This window comes from Arachis hypogaea, chromosome 3 (assembly GCF_003086295.3).
Source record: "Arachis hypogaea cultivar Tifrunner chromosome 3, arahy.Tifrunner.gnm2.J5K5, whole genome shotgun sequence".
In the NCBI taxonomy this organism is placed as follows: domain Eukaryota; kingdom Viridiplantae; phylum Streptophyta; class Magnoliopsida; order Fabales; family Fabaceae; genus Arachis; species Arachis hypogaea.
The window spans coordinates 39,009,831-39,028,280 of NC_092038.1; the positions used below are offsets into that span (position 1 = coordinate 39,009,831).

At 32.8% G+C, this 18,450-nt stretch overlaps 1 protein-coding gene across 1 annotated transcript; it reads right to left on the reverse strand.

The window, feature by feature from the left end:
* Nucleotides 1-442: 442 nt before the first annotated feature.
* LOC112776384 (auxin efflux carrier component 2-like) lies at nt 443-4,546 on the reverse strand. The gene is made up of 6 exons (XM_025820539.3): nt 3,589-4,546; nt 3,069-3,297; nt 2,050-2,135; nt 1,800-1,957; nt 997-1,073; nt 443-683 (listed from the first exon to the last, which is right to left on the reverse strand). The coding sequence occupies exons 1-6, from the start codon at nt 4,544-4,546 to the stop codon at nt 617-619; spliced, it is 1,575 nt and encodes a 524-aa protein (XP_025676324.1). The 3' UTR covers nt 443-616.
* Between the last annotated feature and the right edge of the window lie 13,904 nt (nt 4,547-18,450).

Here is an 18,450-nt window from a genome sequence, read left to right on the forward strand (position 1 = left end):
TATTATTATTATTAATAAGTTGTTAGTGTTATATAAAATATGATTAAGTTGTTAGTGTTATATGAAAAGTATGCACTTACTTCAAGTTAAGGATCTTGTGCTTCAAAATGTGTCTTGTTAATAATAAAAATGAAGATATACAAGTATATATACACCTATAGTATAATATTATTGTTAGTACTAACTTCGTTAGTATTAATTTTATTATTTTTATATTTTTTAAATATTTATTTAAATATTATTATAAAAATTCGGATAAAATAAATAAAATCATTTGTTAAATATGGATGATTTTTTATCACTTATAAAAATATAATATTTATTAATTATTTTTATTATATTTTTAAATCATTTAAGAATTATTTTTCGTTCACATCTTCAAAAATTATTTTTATAAAATTGTAAATGTTCAGATATTATATTAATAGTTTACCCACATAGAAAAAACATAAATAATTGCATTAGAATGAATTAATACAAAAATTTAAATCCATGACATGTAAAAAACAATCCCATGCATGTTTCGTTGCATCGATTCTAGCCACTTTAGCGTTAGCAACGAACTCATGAACAATCTGGATTGAATATATATATTGGTTAACTTCCCAAATATTAATTAAAGCCCAAGAAGCACGTAGTATATTATTGTTACGGGCAATGCAACCACCATTCCGAAGATGACCCTGCAAAATTGGTGAATCGTATAATTAGAATCGTTGTTGACGTTGATCACTTTTTTTTTTTATAAATTAGATGATTAAATATTGGCTAATTAAAAAACCATTGGTTACTTAGATTTTTTTTTTTTTTTAAAACAGATGCAAACTATTAATACTTTGATCCATTAATAAGTATTTGATGTATTGGTATATCTAAAAGATAACGTATTTATACATTACTTATGTTGAATACATCAATATTCTGATGTTTCAATTTTATTAATCTAACGCTAATGAGTAAAGGTAAAGGTGGAAAACAAAACAAAACAAAACTTACGCAGTACTGAAGATATCTGGATAAAGATTGTATTCTTTAGCAAATATAAAGGGAATGATACCTTGGGGTAGAGCAGCCTGCAAAATCATACACGCCATCATAATCGTCCCTATATATATTATTTCATATATTTTTTAATTAAATAATCCAAATATTTTTTAAAAAATAATCAAACTTATTTAAAAATTATAAGTAAATTTTTTTATGATACCATAACTAATTAGTAATTGATATTTTTGTTTATGCAACATAGTTAAAAAAAAGTAAAAAACACTATTTTGAGTAAAATATTTTTAGAATATTATATAAATTTTACAAAATAATTATAATGGAAATAATTTTTAATCAACATAAAAACCCAAAAGAAATATTTCCAAAGTTTTTTTTAAAAAAGAAGGTTTAATTATTCTGTTAGTTTCTATCATTTCACCTAATTTTTAATTAAGTCCCTACATTATATTAGATTTTGTAAGTAAGTTCTTACCGTGATAAAAACGTTGAAACTAACGGAATATTCTGTTAATTAAACTATACAAAATATTCAGTAAAGTGTTAGGTATATTTAGTTTGTTTAACGGAATATTTTATCAATTTTATCATTTTTGTTACGATAAGAACTTAATTACAAAATTTAATATGGTATAAGAACAAAAAAAATATAAAAATCTAATTAAAAATTCAGTAAAATTATAAAAATTGATAGAATAATTAAAAAAATATTAAAATAAAAATTAATTTTTAATTTTCTTAAAAAAATCAAATAACAGTAATTTTCTCTTAAAAGTGATGAATTTTCATGTTACCTGAATAATTTCAACTCGTAAAAGATCTCCACGGATACCAATTGGTGCTGAGGTTGCAGCAATCAGTGCCGGACCAGCCAAGAACCTAACACCCATAGAAATTGCTGCCCACTTTTTTCCACAAGCAATGATCTTTGGTTGTAATGCCATGAATAGACCTATTTATATAGAAAATTAAATATTTTAATTGAACACATTTATAATGGCAGAAAGGAAAGTAAAGAAATTAAAGGTGTAAGATAATTAGTACCTAGACTAAACATAGCCATACCCAAACCGGTATTTGACACTATTGTAATGGAACCTTCAATTATGGACGGCATTTTGATGTGACACCTACAAGCGCATAAGCAATATTTTTATGAAGGAAAAAAATATATTATATTATTAGTAAATCTTGAATATCACTAGCTAGAACTTCAATTTATCAATATAAAAATATATGCACTTTTTAATTGTTAGTTAAAGACTTGAATAGTATTTTTTTTCTTCAATTTGATATATACATACATACATATATTTTAAAAATAAAAATAAAAATCATTTTCAGATAATATAAAATTAGTGTATTGTATAAAAGAATTAAGAAGGTTAAAATTATAAATTATTTAAATGATATTTGATTTACCTTTTTGTTTTGGTTTTAAACAATTAGAAAGTCACTACTCACTATGCAACCAAGCAGTAAATAAAAAGACATCTTTTTTTGCTTTATTTAAAATGTAATGGTTTTAATTCAAACGATTTTATCAGGTAGATAATAAATTTTGTAAATAATATGAATAATAGGTTTTATAATTGATTCAATAAAATAAAAAATTATTTGACTCCTAAATTATTTTTAAAATTTTAACATTAAGATAATTATCTGTACACCTAATGAATTGAACATCCAGTCATTATTAACTATGTACGAGTAAACTGAATCAAAAGGAATAACCACCATCCAACTAAAAATCAACGTAATCATCTGCATAACTATTGAATTGAACATTTGATATATCTATTGTTTACATTTTTTAGTATTCTTATTATTTTCCTAATACTTTTTCATATTGAAAACGGTTTTTCTTTTTCTTTTTCACGATCTGAGAATTCTAATTTTATAAAAAAAATTATTATTAAATTAGAACTGTTTTTGGTGACTAAATTAGCATAAACTGTTTGACACTTAATATTAAAATTTAAGAAACACGTTTTTAAAAAATAAAATAAAATTCAAATAAAAGCCCAACAATAGATTTAATTAGTAGTTAGTTATGCAAATACCTGTATGCTATGAGGGACCACGTGATGCCAACAACACTTGCCCATGTATTAGGGTTCCATGAGAGCTTCCTATAAGCCATTACTGTAATGAGCTTCGTCATGACCCTCGCAGATGGCATTTGTTTCTTTTTGTTTTCAACATTTTCTTCAATATTCTCCATCTTCTTCCAGCTCCCACTTAAAGAACTTCTCGAATTTTCTTTAGTTTCAGTCAATTCATCATGCTCATCTGATGAAAAACAAAATAGAGATACAGTTTAAAGAATTTATCTATAACAAATTGAATCAAAGTTTAATGGGATATATGGTTTTTACTTAAAAGTTTTTCAAAACAGAAGTAAAAAGAATAAAAATTTACGGGTAATTATTTTCATGTAAAATTGGCTCTTAAAGATTATATATTTCTATTTAATCGAACATATTAAATTATCTAATAATTTATAACTATTTTCTTTATATAAAAATAACTAGAAGTAAATTTTCACCCAGTAAAATACATAGTTTGTGATTAATTATTTACCTCTGGAGGCAGCACTGTGGTGTGGAAGAACAACAACACCGTTAGAAGATCCAATACTGTCGTCATTGGTACAAATAGAGGAAACTCTACTATTATTTTTGCGACTTCCACCCCAGAATTTCTTTGGCCTCTTCAAATCCTCTTCCAAAATAGTACCAACGGACATGCTTTTTGGCAAATTAATAATATGAGGACTCTCAAAGCTTGGATATCTTAACGGGGTTTCTCTAGCGGAGTAAATAGAATGGATTTCACTAACACTTGAAGAAGCCCTAGATAAGCCTGAGGAAGGCAATTCAAAAGACTTGTAAGATGTATTATTAGATGATACGGATGCTGATCTTCTCACCACCACATGAAGCTTCCCCTCATGTCCCACGTCCGTGTCAGCTTGCAGGGGCTCCCCGCCTAGGGACTCCACGTCCGGATCTATTGTCACTGTGGCAATAGCGGCCGTGTTGTCGGGGAATTGCTCTTGGATGAGGATTTTAGCCGCCCTATACTCGAACAGAATCAACAAGACGGTGTTCCATATGACGCTTTGCAAGACAACAATTTGAGTAATGAGAGGTGTAGAGAATTTTCCGTACATTGCTTCCATTAAGGGAATACCCATGACTAGGGTATTAGGCAAAGCAAAAAGGGCATAGATAATTATGCCTGTGTCCATATTCCCGAATCTCGTTAGATTCCATATATAAAGCACAACCATAACGAAAACCTTTTGTAACGAGTCTCCCGCCAAGAACTTGAAGTTCATCTTGTAAGGGTTGTTGGCCGATATGAACTTAAATGCCAGGAAAGGGGCCGCGAACATCGACACGAAACGGTTGACGCCGGAGCATTGCTCCGGCGTTAAGATCTTCCACCACCGAACTGAGCCATAACCTAAGAACATGGCCACGTACAAGGGCACAATGCCTGCAATAACATTGTATATGTCCTTCCCCTTGATCATAACGACTTAGGGCAACGAGCCAACGACCTGAAATTTGATGAAATTAGAGATGAATTAGAAAGGTGCCGACTATATGTTACATTGAAAAACTGTAACCATATATTGCTAGCTTTACTATGTCACCTAATAATATAGGCAACTACTCTTATGAAGATGGCAAAAACATCTTCTCATGATGATCTTTATTCAAAAAGTGTAACTTATTTATTTAGCAATATTTTAAATAAAAGTAACACTTTTACTTCAAATCAAATCAAGTCCTACAATCTATCATCTAATGGTCAAAATGATGTATCTTCACATGATGATAATCATTAAATCTTCATTGGAGTAGCCACCAATAATATATACATATTTACTCATGTACAGCGATGTCATTCTCTCAGATAAATAAGAAAAATAACTGAATAAGCGTGTCTCTCTTGAAAGAATGGATTTTCCATGCTCGATCTCTCTCTATATATGTATATGAGTATAAACAAGTGAGCATAAGCGTGTTTATATGCATGAATTGATTAATATAAAGTGCATAACTATATATGTTACAATAGATACAATGCGACAGTTGTTGATCAGCACGTATATAGAGAAGTTTTTAGGTGTTCTAAAACAAATGAAAATTTTTATTCTATTTCATTAATGTTGTGACACATCAGCAAGGTTGAGAAGAGAAATTACTTCAAAGCCTTTGAAATTTTTAGTCGAGTTTAATTTTAATATATTAGTGTAAAATAATCGTGTAAAATATTTTATATAATATTTAATTAAATAAATTTTTTTAAATGATTATTTAAGTAATTAATATAAAAATAATTATTTTTGTTGACATAATATTACGTAATTAAATATATGTATATCAAAATTATTTTAAAATTTTAAAAATTTAATTTTAAATAATAAAAAGTGACCCAATATATCATAACATAAATAAAATATAATAAAAATTTCAATTTATTTTTTTTAAAGTAACTAAGCAATTTGCCTTTTATATATATATATATATATACGGGTAGAAATAGACAAAGTTGAGCTGAATTTTGGCTTTAATAAATCTGATTCATGTTGTAAATATATGGCTTATAAATCTAGGTCTGATACTTCTCTTTGACTTTTTTTTTTAATTCAAATCCAGTATGTTTAAAGCCCAACAAATCTATACGCTTATTTGAATAATCCGTGTCTGACCAAAAAAAAAAAATCTGTGTCATAAATTAAAACTTAAAATATCTAAATTGACAATAAATAAATTATAAAATTTATAATTTATAATTTGTGAAAAGAACATTCATTTATATATCAATCCTTAGTTACATATCATAACCATACTTATAATCTATAATTTTTTTTGAAAAAAAAAACTAAAATCTTAATTAGTATTAATTTTTTAATTTTATTTTGTGTTTAATATAAATGAATAGTTAAAAGTTTAAACTAAGAATAACTTATTTTAAAAAATATATTTTAATAAATCGACTCAATAAATTTTGTAAGCTTTTTTTTTAAATTTATAATCTAATATTTTTAACTAATATATTTTATAAAAAATCTAAACCTATTTAATAAAACGAACTAATTCGAGTTAAGCCGAACTATGAGCCCTTGTCAAGTAGCCTGACGAACTAATGATAAGAAAGAACAAAGTTACTTAGTTGCAAGGTGTGATAGCTTGTTACACAAGGTATTATATTGTTGAACTTCATTAGCGGCGAAGTGTTTTCAGCATTAGTTCATTAATATTTAGCACTTAGCAACACTTGCTGATCCATCTGTATTGCTTCTAAATTGCGAGGTTGTTTGAAATCAACCGATTTGACTGTATAATTCCAGAGTTGAATTTAGTCAAAAGTCAAGTGTCAAATTATCTAAAAGAACTCATGTTCACCTTAAAATAACAGTGAAGAAATCCAAACACCAAATTATTATAATTTCTAAAGATTAATGCCAAATATTTTTAGCCTTTTTTTTATTGGAGAAGAGTAGAATATGTTAAAAGATATAATTATTTATATATTTTTTTATTAATTTAAATAAAAAAATAATTTTATAATATGATATCAAAATTTCTATGATCGAAAAATTTAAAGTTTGATTCTTATTTTTTTTCAAAGCATAAAGTAAATAAAAGGAGGGAAAATTTATGAAAAAGATTCACGTAAATTTAAAAAAAATTACGTAAAAAATATATTAAAAAAATAATTGTTTATATATTTTTTATGAATTTAAATTAAAAAAATTATGACAGGATTATTAAAAAAAGAAGGTGCGAATCTCATATACACGAAAGGATAAATAAAAAGATTATCTACCTAAACCTAATAACTAATAAATGATAGAGAGGCATATACAGATTAATATATAAGATAATGACTTTTAGTGCAAGCCGTAACATATAATTAGATCAATTTACCGGGATAAATATTCTGCACAAGGCTTCCGGAATATGAATAAGAATAATCTAATGATATATGATGGTTTCAAGACAAACAGTAAAGCCGCACGCACCGAAAGAAGATCGATTTTTGGATCAATGTAGCATGTAAAAATATTTGGATTCCTATTTTTCGTAGGTTTAGAACTATATTTATAGTGAGATCAGATATTTAATTGGGCACACATTTAAATATAGATTTTATTTCCTTTGTTAAAGATTATTGTGATATGATTCATAATGCACAAAGATTTCATTTTTTGTTCCTAAATTTTGAGAGATATATATGTTCATGAATGAGATATTCTATTTTCTTATATGAGTCTGTATTCACTTAATATATAGAGACATTTCGTAACAACTCCATAAGTATAATAGAATTACCATGCTTAAATTAGTAAATTAGATTTAATATAGATAATCTAAATTTGTTACCATACCTAGCTTGTTTTATTATTTATTACTTAAAAGATTTAGAGAAACGTATTAGTTTTTGGTAATATTAGGAAGAGAATATCTAAGTTACTTTATATAATATATATAATATTTATAATTTTATACGTATAATATTTATAATTATATATTTATTATATCTAAAATTACAGAATTATTTTGTGATATTATAAACTATTTGAATTAATTTTTTATTATTCCCAAATATTATTGGTAATTTTTCCATCATACTGCGGAAGCACTTACATCATGGATAATTGGATATATATCACTCTTACTAAAGCACACCGCATTAGAAAAGTAGATTCTCTTATACAGATGCACAAAGAGATATGTATTGAAATAGTATAGGAAAATTTTTACGTGGGCTTTACTGATGCATTGGTATGATAAGTACTGTTGGGTAGCTAATTAAAAAGTTGTTATGTATAATATTGTGTAAAGACAAAAAAACTTATTTAATGAGGTAAAGCCGGTGGTGACTCTTGGCTAATGGGTTTTGTTTGTATGGCCTTTTTTTTTCTAGACTAACTTACTTCTTTTAATTAATAGTTGAGAATTTTTAGCCCAAACTGTATGATGGGTTTGAAAAAGAAAAAATATGTGAAATAAAAAAGTTATAACTAATCAGATTTGTAATTAACCAAAAAAAAGAGTAATCAGATGTGTACTGTATTGGGTATATGATATTTTCCACCATTATGGAAGATTGGAAGGTTAGAAAAGTGTGAGGAAGAAGAAGGTGTAATTTTGGTGCCCCTAGGATGTTTGATAAAGGAACGCAATGTTGAGAAGTGTAATGCTATGCTGAGTTCTAGCATCTTCCCAAGGAAAAGAGCCGATTTGAAGATATTCCAGCAGTTGACTCCTCTCTCCGGCGACCTTCTTTCCAGTGGCTCACTGACTCACTCCTTGCGTCGTCGTCTCCCTCCAATATTGAAGCAGCAAAGTTAGCATCTGGTAGGGCCTTGGATTCATTCAAGGAGTGCCGTAAGCTTATGTGCATCGGAATTGGGGATGGTAGGTTCCACTAGGAGGGAGTGTAGTTGCTCTTAGTGTTTTCTTTTTAAATCGTATTTATCTTTTGGGTGTGATTCCGGGTCGGGTCGGTCTTCGGCGACCCTGCCAAATGCCTTAATAATAATAAGAAAACGTGTTTTCCAAAGAATATGATTGTTGGAGTAATAGTAGATTAGCTTACAAAGAGGAGGGAGGGGGTTTACCGACATGGTGGCTTTTGGGGTCTTCCATTTATGTGTTTGTGTCCTTTGAATGGGTTCATCGAGTGGATGTAGTCAGGTATTAAACGGTTCCTGGCGTGGCGGGTGCAGTGCTGGGCAGACGAAGTTGGTGGGATAATACTCAGTGCGACTAAGTGCATTGCATTTAAAGCAATATGTGAGTTTCACTTTAAAATCTGTAAAGTAGATGTTGTTAGCCTGGTGAAATGAGAGAAAAAGTGAACGGCACATTAAGTACACCCAATTGTGCTAATTGTTGTAATGATTTCAATTTATTAAGAGAGGATGGGGTCTTGCAGTGGTGTTGTAGAGGAAACGTGCCAGTGGAATGTGAGGAGTAAGGATGATTAGGTTCAACGCAGCAGTGTAGGTTTAGATGAGCAGGTACGTTCTTATTAGTATTTGAAAGTACGCTTTAATCTCTGAATGTGACATGGTTGGTGATATATACTGTGGTTTAAATGTTAGCCTTGAAGGAAAAAATGGGTCAACAACTTTGTAGTAAGATTTATGAGTGTTCGTGGGAGGAAAAATTAGTAAAAATATGTCTTTTAACACAATGTGTTGTTATAGTTGTCAATTTAGATGGTAATATTAGTTCTGACGATGCAGCAGCTGTGTGAGATGCATTTGTTGAAAATTTAATGTGTATAGTAAATCAAGGTTGGGAGCAGTGTTGTTAATGAATCAAATCAGTTGTTATTGGCAGGTTTAACATTAAATTTTGACGTGTTTGTAACATTTGGTGAATGTGGTTAGTCTTTTCAGGTGTTGTGAACCATACTAGTGCAATGAATTTAATCTTTTGTGATATGCGTTGTTTTTTTTTTTTTTGCTTGAATAAGGGGTATTCATGGTTCAGTTTTTTCACAAACGGAACTGAAACTGCGTAAACCATGTTGAATGGTTTAGAAACTGAACTAAACTGTTTTTTCACATAGGAATTGGTTTTAAATCAGTTTATCATGTAGTGCATAGTTTAAACCAGTTCATAAAAATAAAACCTATCTTAACTTATTAAAGTAGTATAAACTGGTTTATATGCTACACTTATTTTTTAACATACCCAAAATTAATTTTAACATTTTTCTCATTTTTCGTCCACCTCTCTGTCGCCCATTTTCTTGTTGTCCACCTCTGTCCTCCCTCTATCCCTCTTTTGACCTCTCTCTTCTTTGTCTCTCTATCATCATTTATGTTTTCTTTAATACAAGTTAAATAAGTTTTTTCAGTGTAATAATTCGATAATAGATTTTAACTCTACAATTTTAAATGTTGCTAGCTAATTAATAATAGAAAATAATAAATTTAGTTATGACTAGTATGTCTCAATATATATGAACTACTAAAAAGATAAACAAAAATTGAAAGCTAGTCTAAATTTTTATTTTTAAGTCTTTTGATGAAGCATATTATATATAAAGAGTTGGTATTTTAGAAAGATTTAATGGGTATTCATTAATTACAAAAATTTAATGAGTACTTATTAATTAAATCTTTTAACTACTATTCGTTAATGAGTACTCATAAATTAAAAAGATTTATTGGAATTTTCTTTTATCCTTTAGTAGTTTACATATATTGAGGAACACTAAAAGGTAATTTTCTTCTAACATAATGTGTTGTTATAGTTGTCAATTTAGATGGTAATATTAGTTTCTAATGATGCAGCAACTGTGTGAGATGCATTTATTGAAAATTGTATTGAAAATTTTATGTGTATAGTAAATTAAGGTTGGGAGCAGTGTTGTTAATGAATCGAATCAGCTGTTATTGGCAGGTTTAACATTAAATTTTGGCTTCAAGTATTTCTAACATTTGGTGAATGTGGTTAGTCTTTTTTGGTATTGTGAACCATAGCAATGCAATGAATTTAATCTTTTGTGATTTACGTTGTTTTATATTTGGGCTGAATAAGGGGTGTTCATAGTTCTGTTTTTTCATAAACTGATGCACATACCATGTTAAATGGTTTAGAAATTGAACTACACTGCTTGTTCACATAGAAATTGGTTTTAAATCAGTTTATCATGTAATGCAACAGTTTAAACTAGTTCATAAAACTAAAACTATTAAAGCAGTCTAAACTGGTTTATTTGCTACAACTATTTTTTAACATACCCAAAATTAATTCTAGACTTTCTCCCATTTCTGGTCCACCTCTCTGTCGCCCCCTTTCTCTCTCTCCACCTTTCTCTTGACCTCTCTTCTTTGTCTTTTCTATCATCATTTATATTTTCTTGAATATAAGTTAAATAAGTTTTTTTAGTAGAATAATTCGATAATAGATTTTAACTCCACACTTTTAGATGTTGCTAGGTAATTAATAATAAAAAAATAATAAAGAGTACTCATTAGTTACAAAGATTCAATGAGTACTCATTAATTAAATCTTTTAACTAATATTGTTAATGAGTACCCATAGATTAAAAAGATTTATTAGAATTTTCTTTTATCCTTTAGTAGTTTACATATATTGAGGAATACTTGTATTTTTTTTATCATTATAAGTCCCATTCTATTGAACACCCAATGTTTCAGGCTAAGTCAAATTAGACAAATTTGATTAATGGAATTGGCTGAACGTTATAGTAAATGAAATGAATTAACAATGATCTATTTTGGCTTATCAAAGCCGTAAAACGAAGCAATTAGCTTCGAATTATATCACCACACTTTATTGGTAAATCGAATTAAGTTACTTAGATTTATCAATGCATCACAGAATGGCTGTAAATCAAATTTGTTTGCTTCGATTTACATAGTTATAAACCAAAACGAGACAGGCATGTAAGCTTTTTACATGTAGAACATTGATGTAATATTGGAAGCAGTTTATGTTGTTCGCGTGAATTATCCTTGCATATATATTAAAAACTATTAAGACTTGAGACATGAAATTAAAGCACAGACTATGGCACCTGTATATCACGTCATAATCATTTTACGCTACCAACAGTCGGAAAAATGTTTAGTTTTGATATTATTGTAGTGAAATTAGATACCAATTTTGTTGGGTTTAGACCGAATTGAACCATAAAAATTAGTTTTTAACAAAATGGTTTTTATTCAAAAAGTGTAGTTTCAGTTTACCGATTTTGTTTAAAAATTTTGGTTTATTTAAAGTAGTTTTTGTTCAGTTTTGTTAAACTGGTTTTCTTGACCACCCGTGGCCCCAATGATGAATAATGGATTTCATTAATTATACAAGAAGCATTATATGACATGGGAATTGAAGCGGAGGAATACTTTGGTGACTATGAAAGTAAGAAGACAGGTGTAACGATGGGTTCGATTCGGATGAAGGAGTGGGACCAGATGATGTCCTTCAAATGGAATTTAACACTCCAAATGAAGCCAGATCCTTTTATAATAACTATAGCCGATTAAAGGATTTTCTACGAGGCAAGTGAGGAAGGTAACAAATAGTGCAGGGGATGATATTATGCGATACACATTTGTGTGCAATAGACAAGGGTATCGGGAAAAGAAATGGCTAGAGATGGCTAATCAAAAACGAGAGCACAAGATTGTGACTCGTTGTGGTTGCCTTGCCGAGATGAGGATAAAGAGAAATGATGGGAGTGGCAAATGGTACGTGTCTCGGTTTGTGGATGAGCATATTCATGAACTCGCATCTGGCAAGTTCGTTGATTACTTGAGGTCACACAGGTGGATATCTGAAGTAGAGATTGACAAATGACTAGCTTGATGGAGGTTGGTATCAACATTTCTAAAATATATAAATCCTTCGCGGCACAGGTTGGGGGTTTTAACCTTATGACATTCACAAAGCAAGACATGTATAATGAGGTGAGGCGACAAAGAGAAATGCAAAATGGAGATGTAAGCGCTGCAATTCGATACTTGGAAGGTGTTTCCCGTGTAGACAATATAATGTTTTGGAGGTACAAGGTTGGGTCTGAAAACAATCTTTGTGACCTATTTTGGAGTGATGGGCGCAGTCATTTCGACTATGCAATATTCGGAGATGTTCTTGCCTTTGATGCTAATTACGGCCGAAACAAGTACAATTTTCCTGTTGTTGTGTTCTCGGGAGTTAACCACCACAACCAAACATGTGTCTTTGGATGTGTAATGGTCTGTGCGAAATGCAAGAGTCCTACATCTGGGTTATGCAGCAGTTTTTGGAATGCATGGAAAGAAAGGCCCCTAAGGCAGTCATCACAGATGGAGATACCTCGATGCGAAATGCTATACGTCATGTATTTCTCGAAACCCATCACAGGATATGTGCTTGGCATTTGCTTCGTAATGCGACCTCTAATATATGTGACTCATGATTCACCTAGCTATTTAGACATTGCATGCTTGCGGACATGGAGGTTGACGAGTTCGAGGCGCAATGGGAGGCGATGCTGGATGAGTGTGGGGTTCGTGAAGTCGAATGGGTGAAGGATTTGTATCCAAAAAAACCGCATGGGTGACAACATACATCAGAGGCCGATTTTTTGCAAGCATAAAGACAACGTCCCATTGTGAATCTCTACATGCCAAGTTGGGCAAGTTTGTGGATATTAGATACGGGGTCCTTGAATTTGTCATGAACTTCCAAAGATGCATTAATTTCTTGCGAGACAATGAGGACGAGCTTGAATTTCGTTCATGGTATGGAACTCTAGTGTTGCGAACTAAGTTTGTTGAGCTTGAGAAGGATGTGTGGACAAAGTACACACGGGAGATGTTTTAGAGATTTTGTGAAGCTCTTAAAAGGTGCGTTCGAATTCACATATGCGGATGCGAAGAAAATGCTGAGGGTGAAGTATATGTTGTTCAAAAATATCGCAGGCCGAAAAAGAAGTGAGAGGTTTCGAGGCAAAATGTGGGTAATAAATTCAGTTGCACCTGCCTGAGAATGGAATCATTCGGACTACCTTGTGTCCACATACTAGCTGTGTTGGTGCGCTTGGATTATACTATCATTCCCAATATGCTTGTGCTCCGTAGATGGTCGAAGACAGCAAAGTTGCACTATGGCTTAAATTGCAATGGAAATGAAACACAGGAGCAAACAACAACATATAAGTCCCGACTGGGAGCTTTTGCTCACCTATGCACAGACTAGGCTGGGTTCCATGCATGAGCGATGATGACTTCAAGTACTACTCACATAAGGTACTAACTGACACAATATGCTTGGAAATTAAGAATGGCTTTAGGCCCCCAGAACATGTTAGAGTAACGGCGGAGGAACAACGAGTGAAGGACCCCATCAGCGTGAGAACAAAGGATACCAGTCGACTCAGCCAGGCATCCGCATCGACCGGGAAAAAACGGCGCAAGTGGAGCAACTGTGGCCAACTCGGTTATCGAAGGACCCGTTGTCCAAATCGTGCAGGTCAGGAGGGTGGCCAACTGTGTGTGGGCATGAATAAGAGATTTCGAGGCACACAAGTAAAGATGATTAGGTTTTTGTTTCTTTTCTAATACATGGGACCGTTCTTTGATGTAGCATATTATATTTAATTCCATGAATACTTGGTCCACGTCCTCGGTTAAAAGGTGACTAAATGTTTTTCATGCAGGTGGTGCAAGAAGATGCTCCTTCCAACAACCTGGAGGCTGTGTCACTTGGTGACCTTTGATATGCTCCGGAGTGGCACATGTTCATTTTAGTGGTACTAGTATATTAGGGGGAATGTTGTCGCTTCTTGCAGCTCCAGTTACCGTTGACTAGTTGTAGTAAGTTTGTTATATAGCATTTGATGTTGAAAACCTTTAAATATGGGTATTGCTCAGTTGCATATTACTAGTGCATATAGTTAAGTATCTGTGAATTCGGTCACAAACATTTCAGATCCGTGAAGTTGGCATTTATTTACTTTTATTCTTTACATTTTACACGTTACATGATGTTTTGCTTGTCAGCACATTTTTTATGAGTAAGATCAGAAACTAAAGAAGTATCTCAGAGGAGTAGCTGCTTCTTTTGAGGTATATAGTATTATGATGGTAGTTAGATAAGATGATAGTTGCAGTTTTCATTCTCACCTTTCAACTCATCATGACACCAAGCCTCCTAGGGTCAAGTAACCCGTCATTCAGCAGCCAGTAAAGGCACCACACAGCAGAATTATTGCTGGTTTTCATGGAAATGACTTGTTAAAACCCTGAATTAGCAAACTAAATACTGGTTTGGCAATAATAGTTGCACATGACATAGACTATCACTAAATAAATCATTAAAGCACCTGTTTGGTAGGTTGGGAACTCCTTTGGGATAATTAATGGGTCCCTAAATTGTAGGATCAGGAGAGATCTTTGTGAAACTGCTAAGATTCTGCTCTTGCTTGAAAATTTGTGACAAAGTTATCATCTGCATGAAACATGTTATCTCGGTTAGTTACTTGGCAAAGTAGTTACACACCACACGAAAGTCACGAAGTCATTAGAAAACTATGAGAAAGGCCAAGGAACTTACGATTGTACGCATGTTGCACTCTCTATGTTCCATGGTTTCTTCAGTCTTGGTGATATCAAGAGCATAAACCTTGCCTTGTTTGACGTGGACTACCATAATATACAATGAATGACTGGGTTCAGATATGGGAATAATAACCTGCCATGATCACAAAATAAGGTTTTCCTACATCCACCTACCACCCTAACATTACAGAATTCGAATTTGAAAGCAAAGATCTTTAAGTTATACCTTCTCCAGTTTAGTTGTGGCAGGCATCCACAACACATGTATTTTTTGACTATCATGTCGATGGGCCTCAGCTGAAGCACATCAACAGCGAAGGGACTTGGAGGAACCAAAAAAGAATGTGAGTTTCTCTTGATGCTCTTAGAGAAGCAAATAGGACAACAATGTTCACAATTTGCCATTTCCAATACGAGGAACCCATTTACCAACAACTACATGCTAGTCATCACCGACATAGTACGTATATCAGCAGATCATTTATGTTTAGTTGGAGTCACTTACATCAGAGTGGGGAGCAAATTTTGGGATCAAAGAGTGGAACATGCCCCTGGCGACCTCCAACTCATAAAATTTGAAGACTACCTCACTATGACAAGAAATAAAATTAATTAAGATATTCAGCACCGGTTTGGCTATATAGACTGGCAATCAGGATACAAAAATAATATCAAATTACGGAAGGACTTACTTAAGGTTTTCTGCCTTGCCGTAAACATATGCAGCGATGCGGCACTCGTCGTACGTTAGATCTATATCCGCAGTTGGGTCAAAAACCATCTCATAGCCCTGCAATCAACAGAAAAATTGCATAATATGCAGACCGTACTTACACCTAGATTAATAAGGTTTGCACAGTTTTCCTTTGTTACCATGGGTATGAGAAAGATAGGGGAGTCAAGCCATGAGATCAGTCCAGGACGCCTGACCGCGCTCCCACCTTGCCCCGGCAAAGCTATCTACTTTTCCGCCAACTCTGGTTGGATATCGTTTGTATTATCAACCGTAGATATCGGCGGTTTGGGATGGTTTGAGATGGGACATGCTTGCTCCACCTTAGGTATCTTGGGTGGAGGCATCGGTGTAGCTGAATGCAAGAATACCTCACACACGACACTTGTGCAGTCAAGTTGTTGAAAACCAGGAAGGTCATTAAAGGCCTGCAAGATCTGGGAACAAATTAGCTTAAATCAAATGTTAGAGATATTGTATCAAAAATTTGGTGACACAACTATAACACATGAAAAAATTTTGGAAGTTATATTTGTACACCTTATCACTTGACCGTTGATCGGGACAGTGGCGCGTAGTGTACCCGCCAAGGCTTAGCTTAGGTGTGCCAGTTTCCCAATGCATCATAGACCCAGTTTGCAGTCCCATCTGTCGCCCGCCAACAACTGGAGGTGGGGTAGATAGGTTCTCGTTGATGACAATGTCATCATCGTAACCAGGGGAGTTGGGGATTATGACATCGCACAGGTACCCAGAATTGCGTTCTATAATACCCTTTCCTTTGTTGGCTGCATTGATCAGGTGGGTGTAGGTGTGGATCTTCTGATCCGTTTGACATCTTGTTGTGGTAGTGGTTCTCGTGTCTGGGCCGGCATGTCGTAACCCAACACTGTGATTGTTTCCCGCAAATGTTGTCACGGTGGTGATTTCTGTAGTAACGATCAAGGGGGTCACACCGCTTGAGTTTCGGACCTTGAGCAAACGCTGAAGTTCAACCAGGTTTGCTTCTAGAGTAACTGATCTAGCATCGATCCTCTGCATACAAAAAGAAAAAACTAAAACTTTTTTGAATGGGTTCCACCAACTATTAAAGCTACAAGGCCACAAAACAAGACATATTTAATTGAGATTGAGCATCTTCGCAGATGACAGATATACTTGATGAAGACTTTTTTTTGGTTGCCTTTGATAAAAAAAATTTGGTTATGCTTAAGAGGGCTTTTCAAGGTCAGACTCCCACATCATGTACACTACATGTGTCGGACCTCAGTGTTGACCAAAATATATGCTAACATTTATAACTTTTGTGCCATCCCCATGTACACTTCATGCATAATTACCGTTTATATTTTTTTTTCACCAAAACCCCCTCGACTTTACTAAAACAAGTGATGAAATAATGGTGTCAGGCACGAACCTCAACTACATCAAGGATGCTTCGGAGAACATCGGAGATGATGTCGGCTCAGCCCTGTTGACCCTAAGTTGTCGTCGTAACTCCCTCAAGTTGCTGCTGTGTTAAACCAATCACACACAAAAGGTCTTAGGTCCATTATCCAAAGAACATCTTCTACAAAAACAACAAATCAATACGGGTTTCCAAGGGTTTCGGATACTTACCGCGTCGACTGGCAACTCTGGGTTGACGTTGATGTTTCCAACGTCGGTGGCTAATTGTGCCTTGGTAGGGCACTGAGTCAAGAGAACCCGCCTACAGAGAACAAAGAGAAGGTTAATTCATAGTTAACAATCGCATCTAACTGGGAGTGGAAGTGCAAAATAAGAATCCCTATTTCGTTAGAAAACGTGCCCATTTTCTTCTTCCGATAGTTGAGAATCATTCGGCACAACTTGTTCATCCCCATGGCTAACGACATAGTTAGGAACACAGCAGCGGGGGTTTGAAAATATGGAGTGAGAAAATGATATGGAATTGGATGAACGTGGAGGTATAATGAGGGATCCCTATATAAGCAAGTTTTCTTCTGTGTACCTTAGCTTTTTCTTCTCTAGACAAGACGTGTACGACAAAGTATGGCCCACAGAGAGGGCGTGATGACTATGATCCGATGTGCACTCGCTTTAGGTTGCTCCGTACCCACTAGACCCGGCAAATGTTAACTCCTCCACCCTTTCCCAGTTTGAATGTTGTGTTTCAAAAACTACAAAAGATTTTATCGTGGTCAGGGCAAGCCATACATCGATTCAATAGATACCATCAAGCCCTTTACTTGGAAAACCTTGGCTATTTGTAAAAGTTAAAACAAAATCAGTGGCGCAAATTTTTTCCAACAGTACATTACATAAAAAATCAAGCTATTTAATATTTTTTAGCCTCTATTATAGTTGCAAGAAACTTATTCGATTGGTATATGTAAATCTAAACTTTATTTTACAACAATATATGAAAAAACTAAATCTCATATGGTATTGTAACTCCTTCGTATAATAACAGATTCCTTAAGATTATTATTAAGACATACTTTTATTCGTCTCAATAAATAATATGTTATCCCATTCTGTTCTTTTTAACATTAGTCCATTAGTTAATTACTAAATTATGCTTAGTTTTCTAATATAAGTGAAACTCACTCTTAGTTAT

Excerpts from the sequence above, each read along its gene's own strand:
- LOC112776384 (XM_025820539.3), bottom strand. The coding sequence starts at position 4,546 with ATGATCAAGGGGAAGGACATATACAATGTTATTGCAGGCATTGTGCCC. Across the intron at positions 2,136-3,068 it reads TGGTCCCTCATAGCATACAG|GTGTCACATCAAAATGCCGT; the intron begins GTATTTGCATAA and ends ATGCGCTTGTAG. Across the intron at positions 684-996 it reads CCAGATATCTTCAGTACTGC|GGTCATCTTCGGAATGGTGG; the intron begins GTAAGTTTTGTT and ends CCAATTTTGCAG.